Raw genomic sequence first — 17,761 nt, 5'->3', positions numbered from 1 at the left:
TGCACACATAAAAAAAAAAAGACACGCAGTTGCAATGCCTTGTGTGCTTGCACTAGTTTTATTTATTGGTTCCTCGGCCAGGGACTGATTTTGGGAAACAAGTGTTCAGCTTTGTGGCCCTGCAACACAGAATACTCTGCTGACTAAACTGAAACTGAACTTATTCCACTTGGAATTTTTCCGTTCTATGCTGAGGAACTTCCAGTTTGAGACCACCGAACAGTGCCTGTGTTTTATTAAATGTTAAATTGTTGTTTGTTCTTGTGTCATTTGGGGGGGACATCATTGCACCTCAAACATTGTTTAACTCTTCGCTGTCACTTCCTTGTAACTGTTCTGATGATGTGCTGCTGACCTCTTGGCCAGGTCTATTTTAAACTCTGACTAAAGGTTCAAGAGGAATTGTCTTAAAGGGGACATATGAGGCACTACGGTCGGCTAGTAGTTTGCATGTCTGCCTATCATTTCTGCAGTTCATGGTTCAAATCTCTCCTGCCTCGAGTCCAAAGTCAGGTAGGATAGGTTCCAGCTCACTTGCAACCCTAATGAGCACAAGCGCGATAGAAAATGAATGAATGAGACATACAGTGGAAAAATTTGCTTTATGCCTATTTTTTGAAAATGTGTCTCGTAGCGACCGTTCAGAATTTAGCTGTATTGTGACACCACAATTGGGTGATGTGTGAATGCGGCTAGTGCAAGAAGTGCTGCCTCCGTGAGTAAAACTGCTTTTATTGTCTTGATGGGTTCTCACTATGTTTTTGCACACGTTGGGCTCTGCTCCCGCAAGTAGAAGGCGTTCTAATCATAGTGCCAGGGCTCCGCCCTGATCGTCGTAGTGACAAAAGCTGTACTTGCCATTGGCCGAGTAGTATATATGGCGGGCTATACAGTCACTCACTTTTCTTTTCTCAAAAAATATCGCCATTTTAATATCAATATTGCAATATTTATATTAAGTATTTATGTACTTTGTCAATCATGTGTCATTTTATCTTTCAAAGGTCCTAATCAATAGGGTAGTGTAAGAAATCCATGCATTATTGGCTAATGTTTAAATCTCTAGGTGGTCTCGCTGCTTGTGAAGCTACACTCTTTTATTTACATATAAAAAAATAAACATCACTGGACTTTAACAAACCATTTACATTTTTGCCGTAACAAATGTCCAAACTGTAGCCCTATTTTTGACAAGGCAGGAACACCGTTGTATCATCTCTGACTCAGCCTCCCTTCCATCCCGACGTCTATCCCGACCCAACCTGCTTTGTCTCTAACCTCTGCTGAATGACGCCTAGCTCTCTTGTTAGCCGACATCAAGGGGATGCAGGAACATCAGTAAGACTCTAACCGGGAGCGAGACGGCTGTAATGGGCAATGTGTATATCATTGTGTGTGTGTGTTTGTGAGTGGGTTTGACCGGGCACTGTGAGGTTCTGAAGCAAGAATCGATCCATTACTGCCGGCATCATAAAATATGCAGTGTGACAGGTGGGTGAATGCTAAAAGTCGACCAGAAAGATGAGTGAGGATTAAAAACTAAAGCATAATAGGTACACTGGTTGTCCTCAGACTGCTCTGTGGCCTGCATGGCCTTCCGGATCTGCATGCGGATGATGTCGATCTTTGTCTTGCTGTCCTGCAGCATCTGCTGAGCCGTCTGGAGAAGCTTCTTGTCCTACAAAAAAAAAAAAAAGAAAGTGTGAATGCACATAATTGGAGAAAATTCAAGAAGAAGGCATTACGTAGTGAAGGCTAAGTCTGATAGTGGGACCAGATGAATACCTTGGTAGCTCCATTGGCGTAAATGGGAATCATGTTTTCTGCTCCCTGTTTGACCTTCAATTCAATGTTTAGCTGACGCTCCAACGCAGCAATGCGGTGTTGGTTGGCAGAAGGTCGACTAACTGAGCCTGGAGATGTTGCAGCATCTAAAAGAGGAGTTCAGCAGGTCAAGGACACGTTGTCGGACAAACTGTACTCGTAGAACAGGAAAATGTAGCCTGAGCAAAACAATCAGCACATATTGGGCCAATCCCAATTCTACCCCTTAGCCCTTCCCCTTCCTCTTAGCCCTTGGTTTTGCGCATGCACGAGAACGAAGGGATATCCCATTTCCTCTGGGAAGGGCTAAGACGAAGGGGTGTAGTCATGTTTTGAATTGTTGGCAAAACGATTCGTTATAACGAGCTCGCGTATTCCTAGTCTACCTTTAGACTACGGTGACAAATTTTCATTAAAGGGACTTCACTACAATGTGCTGCATTTCATGAGCGATTAGAAATAATTTTTAGACAGCCAAGTCACATTTAGAAGTTACGTAGCAAATGTAACGTTGCTATTAATGTCGCTTCTGAGTATACTGTGACATTCGCTTTCCATATACTAATGTATATGGAAATTAATTCAGTAATTCAGCTGTAGCCTCATCACTCATGTAATGCGGTATTTCATTGGCGTAATACCCTTGTCTGATATCGGGTTTGCGGTTTACATATGAGGTCAACGTAATAAAAACCCGGACGCCTTTTCCGCCACAGGGATGCGACAAGACGTCCGTTTTCCACAACAGCGCACAACACTCCAGAATGACAAGCCCGGCGCAAAGGATTTTCCTGTGACAGTGACAAAGTTCTTTTCTATTCTATTGTGTTTGAGATATTTTCTTTTTGTGTGTGTTTACAAATGTTTAGTTCAGTGTTTTGTGATGGTTATTGTTAGTGTTATTTATTGGCCGACCTTAGGGCGTAAAGTTACTCAAAATGTTCCTTCAATAAAACTCTGATTTTAGAGTAGATAAAGGTGAAATATAGAAATGTATGCACCCTGTCACGTGGTAGGAAACAATTATTCTAAACAATTTTAAAATACCAGTCACCTTTACAAACTGCACAAACAGACATTTTTTGCCTACCGAGCAAACAGGTCTGCGGATGATGCAGTCAACATGGGACTGCACTTCATCCTAGAACACCTCGACAGTGCAGGGACCTACGCGAGGATCCTGTTCGTGGATTTCAGCTCAGCGTTCAACACCATCATCCCTGAACTCCTTTCCTCCAAGCTTCTCCAGCTCCGCGTCTCACCTGGCATCTGCCAGTGGATTAACAGCTTCCTGACAGGCAGGACACAGCAGGTGAGGCTGGGGGAGGCCACCTCATCCCCACGCAGCATCAGCACTGGGGCGCCCCAAGGTAGTGTCCTCTCTCCGCTGCTCTTCTCTCTCTACACGTACGAATGCACCTCAACGCACCCGGCTGTCAAACTCCTGAAGTTTGCAGATGACACCACTGTCATCGGCCTCATCAAGGACGGTGGCGAGTCTGCATATCGACAGGAAGTGAAGTGGCTGGAGTTGTGTTGCGGCCGACACTACCTGGAGCTGAACACGCTCAAGACTGTAGAGATGATCGTGGACTTCAGGAGGCATCCTTCGCCACAGCTGCCCCTCACGTTGTCCAGCTGACTTGTGTCAACTGTCGAGACCTTCAAGTTCCTGGGAATTACAGTCTCTCAGGACCTGAAGTGGGCGACCAACATCAACTCCGTCCTCAAAAAGGCCCAGCAGAGGATGTACTTCCTGCGGCTTCTGAGAAAGCACTGCCTGCCACAGGAGCTGCTGAGGCAGTTCTACATGGCGGTCATCGAATCAGTCCTGTGTTCTTCCATCACAGTCTGGTTTGGTGCTGCTACAAAAAACGACAAACTCCGACTGCAACGGACAATCAAAACTGCTGGAAGGATTGTCGGTACCCCCCTACCCACCATTGAGGACTTGCACGCTGCCAGAACTAAGACAAGAGCGTGCAAAATCCTCTCGGACCCTCCACATCCCGGTCACCAGCTCCTTCCCTCATGTAGGCGCTACCGATCAATGCAAACTAGAACTAGCAGACATTCCAACAGCTTCTTCCCTCTAGCAATCAACTTCTTAAACACCTAACCTACAATTCCATTGCAACATGCTGGCAATTTTTTTTCTTTTTGTCACATTTCTGTCGGGCAAATTATATATTACTCGTGCAATCACTGTAGTAGTCTCACCGTGGTGCACTATTTGCATATCTGTTGTTGACCAATACTGACCACTCATGCCAGAGTAGCATCTGCTCCATTTGCACACTGACTGAGGAGTATCTGCAACATTTGCACCATCAACATTGTCCCAGACTATCGCACTACTCGCTTGAAGTCCCGGCGCCCTTTGCACAATGGTCATTGCACCGGACTATTGTAATATTAGTCATTCGAACTGCTCTAAGTGCTAGAGGACGCTGCATCTTTAAAAAAAAAAATAATAATAATAATAAAAAAATGTACTGGCATTACCAGATAACTAGCAACCCTTTATTGCTCAGTGACTTTTTTTCTCAATGTCTTCATGTCTCAAAAGTGTTTTCTGTCAATTGACTGTCTGTTGTCGTACTAGAGCGTCCCAGTTACCGGAGACAAATTCCTTGTGTGTTTTTTGGACATACTTGGCAAATAAAGATGATTCTGATTTAAATAAAACAAGCAATTTATAACAATAGTAGCATTCATTTAGCACATCATCTTGCACATGTCTGCCTATGACACAGCCAGCAGGGGGTGAGGGGTGACGATGTGTTGTCCCAATTCCTAGGGTCAATTAATTAAGGGGAAGGGGTTAAAACAAAGCGGAAGGGCTAAGAGGTAGATTTGGGATGAACCCATTGTCTACAGCCTATCTAGCAATAATTCTCAACCACTGTGTGCCTTGTGAGATAAGCAGGTGGGCCATGGGAAATGATCAAATTGGTCTGAAATGATCAAATTGGTCTGAAAATGATTCATTTACTACAAATAATGTATCTTTGCTCATCTATCCATCTATGCCAGCGACATACAGTGATAGACAGAACAATTGAATGTTCTTCCACTAGAAGGTACATCATTAACTTGTGTATCCACTTTTTGTGACATTTTTGTTTGTTGGGGTGCAATGAGATTATTCCTAATGTAAAATACCTGGATGTGCCGCAGCTCAGATAAGGTTGGGAAAACACAGCAATAGAGAGTGGGTTGATGTCACACTAGCTCGTTATAAGGTGAAATTTCTCAGCCATGCCCGGAAGACCCATTTTAGTGGTCTGTGGTCTGTATTATTACTGGACCAACCTGGCCCACTCCTACTTCTGCTGGAACTAATGCCGGTGCTGACTTTACTGCTTGTGCAGCACACTTTGCTACACAATAAAATGATCAATGTTTATTTCCAGACATGAGGTTGTAAAACTGACAAGATTGTCTACTAATAAGTATTGGTTGGCATTGTAAATGCTTATGTTGGTCAAGTAATGCAGGATTACTGCTGTTGATGAGTTAAATAAATACATTCCGTAGAGCAAAAACCTAATACAGTGGTACCGAGACTTACGGGTTTAATTCGTTCCATGGCCAAGGTCTTAACATTTACTCGTATATCAAATTAAAATTGAATTGAAATGCCATTAATCCTTTCCAGCCCCTTGAAAGAACACCAACATTTGTTTTTTAATAAAGAAATACAGCACTGTATTGTACAAAAAGACACACACACACACACAATAAAACATAGAATATAAAGAAATTAACTGTTTAAATACAGTACACAGTAATTAATATAGGTTAGGACATGCCGAAAGTCACAACAAAAAAAAACTGTAGGTGCTTTTAAGGGGCTTGTGAATGACATCAGGAACTTTGCTGGTTAGTCTGTGTGCGAGCGTCTGGGCTTGAGTTGGCGGCTTACTGTACTGTGTACAAAGGACATGTACAAAATACAAAGGAGAGATCGACAAGCATCCAGGAAAAAAATTGTTTAGACTAACTTTTTTTAATTTAAAAACTATTTAAAACTTTACCATCTACTACGTGAATAGTATTTGAGAAAGGTTCCAACATCGGTTAACTCCGTTCCACAAACATAAAAAAAATAATCCAATCTCATTCCGAAGTGAAAATGTTACAAAACTAAGACGATAAATATAAGACATACAGTAGGATAAGCAGTACAAAATGGATGGATGCGTTTTCAAAACACACACACACACACACATATATGTATTATACAATACCAACTAAAGCATTGTCATTTATTCAATGTTTTTCTAAGCAGAAAGTGTACCTTCATTCTCGTTGTGGCCCTTGACCACAATGTGTGCATCCAGCTCCTGCAGCTGAGCGTGGAGACACTCCAGCTTGCGTTTGGAACTGCGGAGCTGCGAGTCCACCTGTTGGGCATTTCTCTTGTCAGTGGTGGCCCTGCGGAGATTCTCCGCTCCCTCCTTGATCTTCAGCTCCTTGCGGATCTCCCTGCGGATCCTCTCGCGGTACTCATCCAGGCGTTGCTGCACACTGGAGTCCGAGAGGTCCGCGTTCTGGTCCAAGCCGAGCTGCTGCAGCACTGACAGACCGCCTGGATCAGTCTGAAGTGGGAGAAAAAGCTCCGAATGAATAATTGTGCAAATATCCAAGAGAAACCCTAGAATGAATGAAAGACTCTGTTTTACCATTCCAACATAACCACTAGCTGTCTGCAGCCTATCACGTCTCTGCGGTCTGACACAGATGCAAAGTTTTCAAGTGACAAATTTAAATAAAGCATGAGCACTCACAGTCAGAAGAGGCACAACACGCCTAGTCTCACATTCAGTCTATGTTGACAGTACAGACTACAAAAAAAAGAATGTCATCATTGTCTACCTAAAAATCTCCACATTTCAGCTTACAGGATCTCCACTTCGAACTTGAGAAACCACGTTAAGGTTTTTGATGTAAATAATAAATCAGAAGTAACTAAGTAACTAACTAAGTACTTGAGTAGTTTGCTCACCTTGTACTTACAATATTTACTCTTATGCAAGTAATTATTTGGAGGACTACTTTTTCCTTGAGTCATATTCAAAATGTTTGCCATCCTCACAGTAAAACACAATGTTAACACAATGCAATGGCATTCTTATTTTGCTAGTTTCCCTCCACTTATAAAAAGAAGATAAAAGAAAAATCACGAGTATATGAAAAAAAGGGTAATCTAGGCAATGTGCAAAATAAAATAAAAAAGACTTACACGTTTTTATACTAGCTAAACTACTACTGAGCTGTATGTAATGTGCAAAGATGCTATAATAATAATAATAATAATAAATGTTTAGATATTATTCTAATTGAATCGAACTTTTGGCTGCTCTAACCACCTCTGTTTATGAGTCGAGGGTTTATGCTGCAACATTGTTAAAAGCCCTTCAAGTACTTTAAAGTTAGAAGGGTTCTATATAAATGTAGCCCATTTATCATCTACTTTAAGTGCGTAAACAGCTGAGTGCCAACATTATAGTACTCCCATGATCAACACAAACATGATTACAGCAGATTAGAACTGCAGGAATACAGATTTTAATCAGGGTCTTATCTGCTTCTGGATGGCTCAAAGGCTACTGTACTAGTGGTTAGCATGTCTGCCTCACAGCTCTCGGAATTTAGGATTCACATCTCAGCTTCTTGTGTAAAGTTTGCATGGTCTCCCAAGTGTTATGTGGGTGTTTGCTCAGGTACTTCGGCTTCCTCCTTCACCCCAAAAACATGCGGGTTAGTTCAAGGTTCTAAATTTCTGATGAAGTAAGGATGTTGCTGTAAAGATTCTGCATCATCTGAGGAGAACCACCTCCCTAGAGGCATCCATACCAACCGACTGGGACGTTCCTGAGGAGAAGCACTTTGCCGGAGGTGTGGACGTGTGGCGTTTAATTTCATTAAATGGAATCTCATGCTGTTTCAACCAACATTGTACATCAATCTTTTGTGATTAAGGGCTGTCTAAATAAACTTGACTTGATTCATTTGGGTTTTCAGAATGGTGGGAATGATCAACAGTGTGTGTGTGTATGTGCGCTCGCAGTGTGAATTTATTATATGTTTATCTACATGGTGATAATGTAGATCAAACCTCTTGGGAAACCAAAAACCTTCGAAACAGAAACCAACCAAATGGCAAAATGGTGTTCACATTATATCCATCCATCCATTTTCTGAGCCGCTTCTCCTCACTCGGGTCGCGTGGGTGCTGTAGCCTATCCCAGCTGTCATCGGGCAGGAGGCGGGGTACACCCTGAACTGGTTGCCAGCCAATCGCAGGGCACATACAAACAAACAACCATTCTCACTCACATTCCTGCCTACGGGCAATTTAGAGTGTCCAATTAATGCACGTTTTTGGGATGTGGGAGGAAACCGGAGTGCCCGGCGAAAACCCACGCAGGCACGGGGAGAACATGCAAACTCCACACAGGCGGGGCCGGGGATTGAACCCGGGTCCTCAGAACTGTGAGGCTGACGCTATAACCAGTCGGCCACCGTGCCGCCTTCACATTATATGTCTCCAGTTTTGTGGAAAACATGAGCACCTGTAAATTATACGCATTTTTGTTGTTACTATGTTTCTTCCCCTATGTCAAAGCACCATAGTCGGGGGCACAGGGCTACTCACATAATCATGGAGCCAGCCATCCATCCAGCTTAGTAGATCTAATTACAACGTCTTACTGTATGCCTCTGTGTGCATCCAGCTACAGGCTGACTGGGGTTCCAGCTCTGTATCCTTGCAACTATAATCCAACTGCAGCGTAGTAGTACCGTAGTTAGTGAAACAGTTGCTCCGAACCATGCGGCACAGGCCAGGAGTTTCTGAAGCAGAATCTAGTATGTTATTCTTTCAGTCTTCATTCTTTGAAATACTTACTGTTCCTAATGTTGTACAATGAGGAATTTGTCCAACATGTTTTGTGTGTGTGTGTGTGTGGGGGGGGGGGGGGGGGGGGGGGGAGACAAACACAAATTACGCAATGCGCCATGCGCTTTGACTTTTATGCAACACTTACTCCTTAATTTCATTGCCATAGAAGCATCTTACGTTTATTGAGATTATAAATGTTAAAGGCAGATCTGAATATGGATCAAATTTGAGCTTGACATAGCATTTCACACACCACACAACAAATTGTAATCAAATTGAACAGGTTTGGACAGAAAGGCGGTTATTTGTTCATTATTAAAAATAATTTAGACATTGTTATGTCATCATCACCATATGGATTGTCTTGTCATATGATTGGCTTTACAGTTCCATAACAATTTTGATGTACACGAGGTTCCTCGTGTTGCACTTTGAATTGATATTTATAGAAAATGTCACGAGAAGGGACAGGCCAAGAGAAAAAAATACAACACACAGCAGCACCTCATTTCTGTCCAAAAGAAGCCCGCAACACAAATCGTTCTATGTGTTTTGCATAGAGACCCACGAAATGTGAAGACAAGCAACCCCCCCCCAACAGTGACGGCAAGTTGTATAAGTGTGCATGCCGTATGTGTGTGTTTTTGTGTGGCAAAGTTTATCATTGGAATTGGTTATTAAGTGAGGGACCAGACAAAGCACAGCTCCAAAAACCTCTATGAAGGTGAAACATTCAGGAAGACGTTTTCCCTTGCCCGGACGCGGGTCACCGGGGCCCCCCTCTGGAGCCAAGCCTGGAGGTGGGGCTCGAAGGCGAGCCCCTGGTGGCCGGGCTTGCGCCCATGGGGCCCGGCCATGCATAGCCCGAAAGGGTAACGCGTGCAGTGTGAGCTGGGCGATGCCCGAAGGCAGGGACCTTGGCGATCCGATCCCTGGCTACAGAAGCTGGCTCTAGGGACGTGGAATGTCACCTCTCTGGCAGGGAAGGAGCACGAGCTGGTGTGTGAGGTCGACAGGTTCCGACTAGATATAGTCGGTCTCGCCTCCACACACAGCTTGGGCTCTGGTACCAGTCCTCTTGAGAGGGGTTGGACTCGCTTCCACTCTGGAGTTGCCCACGGTGAGAGGCGCCAAGCAGGTGTGGGTATACTTATTGTCCCCCGGCTTGGAGCCTGTACATTGGGGTTCACCCCGGTGGACGAGAGGGTAGCCTCCTTCCGCCTTCGCGTGGGGGGACGGGTCCTGACTGTTGTTTCTGCCTATGCACCGAACAGCAGTTCAGAGTACCCACCCTTTTTGGAGTCCTTGGAGGGGGTGCTGGAGAGCGCTCCCGCTGGGGACTCCATCGTTCTCCTGGGGGACTTCAATGCTTACGTGGGCAATGACAGTGAGACCTGGAAGGGATGCCTCCCGGACGCCTCCCTGGTGAGGTGTCCCACCGGGAGGAGACCCCGGGGGGCAGACCCAGGACACGCTGGAGAGACTACGTCTCTCGGCTGGCCTGTGAACGCCTCGGGATCCCACCGGAAGAGCTGGATGAAGTGGCTGGGGAGAGGGAAGTCTGGGCGTCCCTGCTAAAGCCACTGCCCCGGCGTCCCGACCTCGGATAAGCGGTCGAAAATGGATGGATGGTTGGGTTATTAGTCATCCTTTATGATAACATACTGTTGACCCTGAGGAGTAAACTCAAAGTGACCCTGACCTCCAGGGCATCCGACAGACCCTGAGGATGCAAAGAACATCTCTCATGTTTTAATGGGCACATCCACAGAAGAATACCTACGCATGATTAAAACATCTGTTCGTACTCAAATCTGTAGATGGGAAATTGCACACAAAAAAACTGACACTGACAGAGTCAATCCAAACTGAGCATTATCTTCGTAAATGGGTTAATTTTGATTGAGATATATTATGAAGGTGTATCGAATATTAAGGTCAGTGAGTGTCCACCACGTTGCCAAGCACAGCGGGGACCTCAACGGTGACACACCATGAAAGGCAGGAAGGGAGATTTTGTGCTGTGACGCACTCCTGTTCAACACAATACATAATGTCTGCAGTTTGACAACAAAGACGTCCAAGTGGAAGATAGGTCGCAGATAGGGCCAAAACAGTGCCCGGCGGAACAGTAAGAAGTGATTCAGATTTCCAAAACGTGAATGAGGAAGCAGCAGAAAAGAGAAGGGCAATGTTAAATGTTGGAGGGACAAAAAGGCAGCCATGTTGTGAGCTGAAAAGTTGCCTACCGAACAGTCTGTGTCACTCAGCTCATTGTGCACGGGGTCATCCGCAGGTTGATCCCTCATATAGTCCTCTATTGCATCCTCACTGGTCATATTTGGCTTTAGTCACCCTCCCCTCCGCAGTCGCTTCCTCACCCAGCACTCACACAGTGGCAATGTACACTACTAATACGTGCCTCCTCAAAATCCAGGACGGATTTACACTCAAAAGTCTGTTCAAATCCAAAGCAAGTGAACGGGGTGGAGAGGGGTCGAGAGAATAGTGTGGATCTCGCAGCTTCCTGTTCTAGTCATGGAGGCGTCGTGCAGTTTGTGCATGCACACACACACACACACACACACACACACACACACACGTACACACACATTCAGTATATGCAAGCACTGGTGGTTGTGCAAGTGGGAGTGCGCACAGCCACCCAGCTTCCTGTTACTACCCAAAGCAGAGGTAGCATTGTTTAATACATTGTGGTCATATTAAACATCGGTTCCCAACCTTTACTGCTATGAATTTCATCCCTAGAAAAATATACTGTATATTAAAATGATTTTTATTTTATTTTTTGTATTTCAATTGTTCTTTTTTTTTTGTTAAATTAACATTTTAATTAATTAATAATTAATTAATTTTCATTTTTCTAACCGGTAGGAGGAGTGTTATGCACGGAAGAGACTCTTTCAGTCACATTCAGCAAGCAGAGCTATGTGTTGCACTAAGAAACCCCACAAAGGGTAAAAAGGGCAAAACCTTTCCACTGACCTTCAATTAAAAAGGACTTGACATTTCAGCAGAGTTTTTGTTGTAGACGTCAATAGTTGTGTCATGACCCAGTCAAATTTTCTCGACATGGCTTCAGAAAAAGTAACCGATCTTTGTTTTTGTTTACTGAATTATGCTATTTCCTTTGGTAGGTTAAGTTCATGTGTTATTTAAAAATATCCCTCCATTTTCCGAGCCGCTTCTCCTCACTAGGGTCGCAGGCGTGCTGGAGCCTATCCCAGCTATCATCGGTCAGGAGGCGGGGTACACCCTGAACTGGTTACCAGCCAATCGCAGGGCACATACAAACAAACAACCATTCGCACTCACATTCACACCTACGGGCAATTTAGAGTCTCCAATTAATGCATGTTTTTGGGATGTGGGAGGAAACCGGAGTGCCTGGAGAAAGCCCACGCAGGCATGGGGAGAACATGCAAACTCCACACAGGCGGGGCCAGGGATTGAACCCCGGTCCTCAGAACTGTGAGGCTGACGCGCTAACCAGTCGGTCACCGTGCCGCCTATTTAAAAATAAATAAATAAAAAGAATTAAAAAAATTAAACTTAATATATTGGTGGAGATCCACATGAAGGTGTATCGAGCCAGGATCCACTGTTGTTAACATTGGGAAATACAGCAGCAATGTGACATTTACCCAAAATTTCCTATTGATTAATGGATGAATAATAAAAAGAATTGATGTTGTATACAAGAGGGGTGTCTCTGAGGGGTGTATAATTTTGTGCTTATTAGGGTCTGCGTTTGTATCATCAACAGCGCAGGCTTCTCCCAACATTTGCGTGGGTTTTCTGTATACTCCCAATTCTTTAATAAGGACTCCAAAGCAAGGTGGAGCTGCTGCCTGGCAGAGCACTCATTTTCTGAGACCCAAAAAAAGAGCTGAGCTGGAGCTCAATGCTGTAGCCAAAGGTCCACAGACAGAAGTAGAATGTGCTTTTGTATAATATTCAGACATGAAATTCTCTTTTTTTTTTTCCACTTTCTTCTGATTTTCTTTTTGTGCTAAATCCTCCTGATTTTTTTCACTTTCTCCTGACTTTCTTTTTGTGCTAAATCCAACCTTCGTGGTATAGGCCAAGAGGTTACGAACTGCAAAGTGTACTGAGATCTGATTGTGAGGTTTGAAGTGGGTTGGGAACATTGTAGTCACAAGTTTATTCAATGTTATAGATATACAGTATACTGTACATACCGCTATATTGCAGATTTTTAAGGGATGGCAAGTCTAAATTTAAAGCTGCGCACCTTCAGTCTAGCACCACGTTGTGCTCCAACATGTCGGGCAGCACTGAGGTCTACGGGAGGAAATGCTGCCTAATTTAGAGCAAGAAGAAAGAGAGAAGGTCTTCAAATGAACTCGACCAGTAATAGTCGTCATTTACACAGAGAGGAAAGAATATATGCCTGTGAGTATTATTGTGTGCTCTGTTTGCATTTGTGGCTGCTGCGTATGTGTTAAAGTAGCAGTTGTTTGAAGGTTTGTAATTACCCAGGGTTCAATGTTAAGCCTTTTTGACGAGTGGGCCACCATGAGCCAAGTTGTGGTGGCCCTGTCAGAACGTGTACTGGCCCTGTATATTCATGATATAATAAGCTAAGTTTGAACTGTTTTGCATTTAATATCGTTATAATGTATTATTTGAGCCCCTTTAAGAAATTATTAGTCCAATTGCATTTATGGCTATGTCTTAGAACCTCACTAAAATCCTCCATCCATCCATCCATCCATCCATCCATTATCTGAGCCGCTTCTCCTCACTAGGGTCGCGGGCGTGCTGGAGCCTATCCCAGCTATCATTGGGCAGGAGGCGGGGCACACTCTGAATTGATTGCCAGCCAATCGCAGGGCGCATACAAACAAATAACCATTCGCACTCGTAGTCACACCTACGGGCAATTTAGAGTTGTCAATTAACCTACAATGCATGTTTTTGGGATGTGGAAGGAAACCGGAGTGCCCGGAGAAAACCTCACTAAAATCAAGGCATTGCAATTACACAAATTAATAACAATGCTTTGAGAAATATATCAATCACAAGATTATTAAAATATTTACTTAGCACTGGCATTCCAACAATTCTTAATCTTATGCCTCAATTTTGTAAATACTACATTATGTATAAATCCACTCCACTCTGGAGTTGCCCACGGTGAGAGGCGCCGAGCAGGTGTGGGTATACTTATTTCCCCCCGACTCGGTGCCTGTACGTTGGGGTTCACCCCGGTAGACGAGAGGGTAGCCTCCCTCCACCTTCGGGTGGGGGGACGGGTCCTGACTGTTGTTTGTGCCTATGCACCAAACAGCAGTTCAGAGTACCCACCCTTTTTGGAGTCCTTGGAAGAGGTGCTGGAGAGCGCTCCCCCTGGGGACTCCATCGTTCTGCTGGGGGACTTCAATGCTCACGTGGGCAATGACAGTGAGACCTGTAAGGGCGTGATTGGGAGGAACGCCCCCCCCCCGACCAGAACTCGAGCAGTGTTCTGTTATTGGACTTCTGTGCTCATCACGGGTACTCCATAACAAACACCATGTTCAAGCATAAGGGTATCCACACGTGCAATTGGCACCAGGACCCCCAAGGTCGCAGTTCGATGATCGACTTTGTGGTCGTGTCATCGGACTTGCGATGGTCGGGGAAGATGCCGGTCCGACCTGGTAGGCCCAAACGTATTGTGAGGGTCTGCTGGAAACGTCTGTCAGAATCCGCTGTCAGAAGGAGTTTCAACTCCCACCTAAGGCAGAACGTCACCCATGTCTTTGGGGAGGCGGGGGACATTGAGTCCGGGCGTACCATGTTCTGCGCCTCTATTGCAGAGGCGGCCGACCGGAGCTGTGGCCGTAAGGTAGTCGTTGCCTGTGTTGGCGGCAATCCCCGAACCCGTTTGTGAATACCAACGGTGAGGGATGCCGTCAAGCTGAAGAAGGAGTCCTATCGGACCTTTCTGGCCTATGGGTACCGGCTGGCCAAGCGGAATGCAGCTTTGGTGGCCGCTGAAGCAAAAACTCGGGCATGAAGGAGTTCGGTAAGGCCACTCGGGACGTTGTGAGCCGGTGGGGGGAATACTTCGAAGACCTCCTCAATTCCACCGACACGCCTTCCCATGAGGGAGCAGAGTCTGGGTTCTGAGGTGGGTTCTCCTATCTCTGGGGTTGAGGTCACCGAGGTGGTTAAAAAGCTCCTTGGTGGCTAGGCCCCGGGGGGGGGGGGATTCGCCCGGAGTTCCTCAAGGCTCTGAATGTTGTAGGGCTGTCCTGGTTAACACGCCTCTGCAACATCACATGGACATCAGGGACAGTGCCCCTGAATTGGCAGATTGGGGTGGTGGTCCCCCTTTTTAAGAAGGGGGACCGGAGGGTGTGTTCCAACTACAGGGGGATCACACTCCTCAGCCTTCCTGATAAGGTCTATTCAAGGGTGCTGGGGAGGAGGGTCCGTTAGGAAGTTGAATCTTAGATTCAGGAGGAGCAGGGTGGTTTTCTTCCTGGCCGTGAAACAGTGGACCAGCTCTACACCCTTAGCAGGCTCCTCCAGGGTGCATGGGAGTTCGCCCAACCAGTCTACATGTGTTTTGTGACTTTATGTTTAAGTCACAAAACGATGGATCGATGGATGGAAAGTTAAGACTTCTGTAAAGTTCTGTGTGAATGGTAGAGACTAGAGTCGACACTGAGCTGATATTATGTATACATTAAGTGATATGTAGAATGACAAGCACAATGTGAGAATTTGAATTATTTTTTCCATCCATCCATTTAGAGTCGGCAATTAATGCATGTTTTTGGGATGTGGGAGGAAACCGGAGTGCCCGGAGAAAACCCACGCAGGCACGGGGAGAACATGCAAACTCCACACAATCTGAATTAAAGTGCTGACTAAATGATTGACCAACTACAGTATATGAATGTTTATATGTTGAATGAAGTGTTTATGCCAAAATGGTGTAACATAATCTCTTGTAGGATGTTAGTTAACCTGATTGGGAAACTTGGTTACCATCGGAAATAATCGAAATATTACATTCCAGGGTCAAATTGTCATCATCCTAAACAATTAACCTTTCATGCAATGCTTTAGGTACAATTTTAACATTCCTAAGTCATATTCTGTCTGTGTAAAAATGTGTTAGCCACAACATGGAAAAGAATGGAACACAACCTTAACTTTAAAGACGAATGACAAAGAGGTAACGCAAAGGGACTTATTGACGTTTGCAGTAAAATACGTTTATCTTTCTGCAGCCCAATTTTTTTAAAGTGCAGTTCTTGTCATTCCTGGATCTCATTAAATGCAAGAAGTAATCTTGTTTTGGCCCCCGATTATTGAGCAACAAATTCACTAAAGACACAACAATATCTTAAGAGAAGAAGACATAGGACTACCAAGGGCAGCAAATGTCCTCTACAATAGATGTACTGTGTGTGTGTGTGTGTGTGTGTGTGTATAAAATGGCACACATTGATGGCTATGAACTGTGGACTTGCAACCATGCGTTTGCATTTGGAATCAGTCCATAGGGATTGTTTTAAAAATATATACAGACTTTATTTCACAAGTACATCTGGGATCTACTTGTAGAAAATAATATTGTATAAAAAAAACAAACAAAAAAACATTTGCCCTGTCACATTCATGCTGATCCGTCCAATCAGAAAATAGAGATGTTGTTGCTCTATCAACATGTCTTGAAGAAATTGTGTCTGCACTTCATGGAAATCTTGCCTTAGTGATTACAAGCTTGTGCTCATTATTTCAAATGAAAGTGGGATTTCATTGCTTCAGTCAGGATGTGTTCTTCCAATATGCTGTCTTTAACTCCCACTATCCTGTACGGGCTGACTACTGGTTTTCAAGACAGTAGATTAAAGTCATTAAAGCAGCACTATACTGTCGTTGTTATCGCTACTTTCAGCTTTTTCCTTCAGGGGTCACCCCAGCGAGTTACTATTTACTGAGGTCATTAATCAGTGGGTATGTGTTAATCTACCCGACCTGCAATTAAATGATAGGATACCATTTGGATGAAGGGAGATGGTTACTTCGTAATTCCGTGACATCCTCGGGGGGGGGGGGGGGGGGGGGAATACAATTACAATATACACTTCTAAAGATGTTTTTCACAAAGCAAAATTAATGTCAACCTTGCTAAATTGGGGATCAGAAAAGTCAATACACACAGACAATAAATTAGTGTAGACTAGCAATAACACTCAGTAGACTGGAATTATTATTTGCTCTCAGGCCCTCTATGACTGAGTTAACGGCTTACAGAATGTACCTTGGACTGTATGTGTTGCCTGGTAATCCCTAAAATCCCTCATATTATGGAGGGAAGGATGTTGCTCAATCTCCTCGTTGTTTTTACTTGTGCAACATGGCTATATGTATGTGCTATACTGTCCAATACATCAAATGTATTCGGTAAAAACAAGAAAAGGAATGCCTTCAAGTGACAAAGTATGTGAATGGTGCACATCTGTCATGGTGCATGTGTGTGTGTGTGTGTGTGTGTGTGTGTGTGGGAGAGGGAGAGAGAGAGAGCGAGAGAGAGAGAGTGTGTGTGTGCGCATTACAATCCACAGCTGGGGAGGATCACAGCAACATGAATGGCATCTTTGTGTTGTGACGAAGTCGATCTTCTCAAAAGACTTCAGTAAACGCTTATGTTTGTGCTCCCAGCTTTGTCCATTGTGAACTCTGCTGCAACAAACAGTTCCTCTGTTTAGGCTGAATAAGGCCGCTAAAAATCCTCTCTGGGAAAGGTTCTGCAGTGCACATGCTAAACCTGCTTCTTTCATGCATGGGATAGAAGCTTCAGAAATAATGTGCAAGAAAACATTTCTTTCAAGCAAACAATTTGGTAAAAAAAAAAAAAAAAGTTGGTTTGCATAACATTAACCCCAATGACCCTAATATTAATGGTGCAGCGATTGCAATTCATTTCCACATTACAGGTCATCGTTCGCTTCCTCCTCTATATTGTAGATTTTCACGCAT

The 17,761-nt window shown here is 44.3% G+C and overlaps 1 protein-coding gene across 3 annotated transcripts in view; it reads right to left on the bottom strand.

Annotated features, from left to right (window-relative positions):
- Nucleotides 1-17,761, bottom strand: part of LOC133415095 (serine/threonine-protein kinase N1-like) — a 46,174-nt gene that overhangs the window by 16,543 nt on the left and 11,870 nt on the right. For 2 of the 3 annotated variants that reach the window (XM_061700920.1, XM_061700921.1), the window contains exons 1-4: nucleotides 10,984-11,291; nucleotides 6,128-6,428; nucleotides 1,786-1,931; nucleotides 1,558-1,678 (exon numbers count right to left, since the gene is read on the bottom strand). In XM_061700920.1, the coding sequence (XP_061556904.1) occupies nucleotides 1,558-1,678; nucleotides 1,786-1,931; nucleotides 6,128-6,428; nucleotides 10,984-11,073 (658 nt within the window). In that variant the 5' untranslated portion in view covers nucleotides 11,074-11,291. Of the gene's footprint in view, nucleotides 1-1,557; nucleotides 1,679-1,785; nucleotides 1,932-6,127; nucleotides 6,429-10,983; nucleotides 11,292-17,761 lie in introns of those variants that run through there. The other variant, XM_061700922.1, reaches the window with a different exon arrangement.

This window comes from Phycodurus eques, chromosome 16, assembly GCF_024500275.1.
Source record: "Phycodurus eques isolate BA_2022a chromosome 16, UOR_Pequ_1.1, whole genome shotgun sequence".
Lineage (NCBI taxonomy): Eukaryota > Metazoa > Chordata > Actinopteri > Syngnathiformes > Syngnathidae > Phycodurus > Phycodurus eques.
The sequence above is the reverse complement of the archived record's forward strand: the minus strand, read 5'-3'. Positions and strand labels throughout refer to the sequence as shown.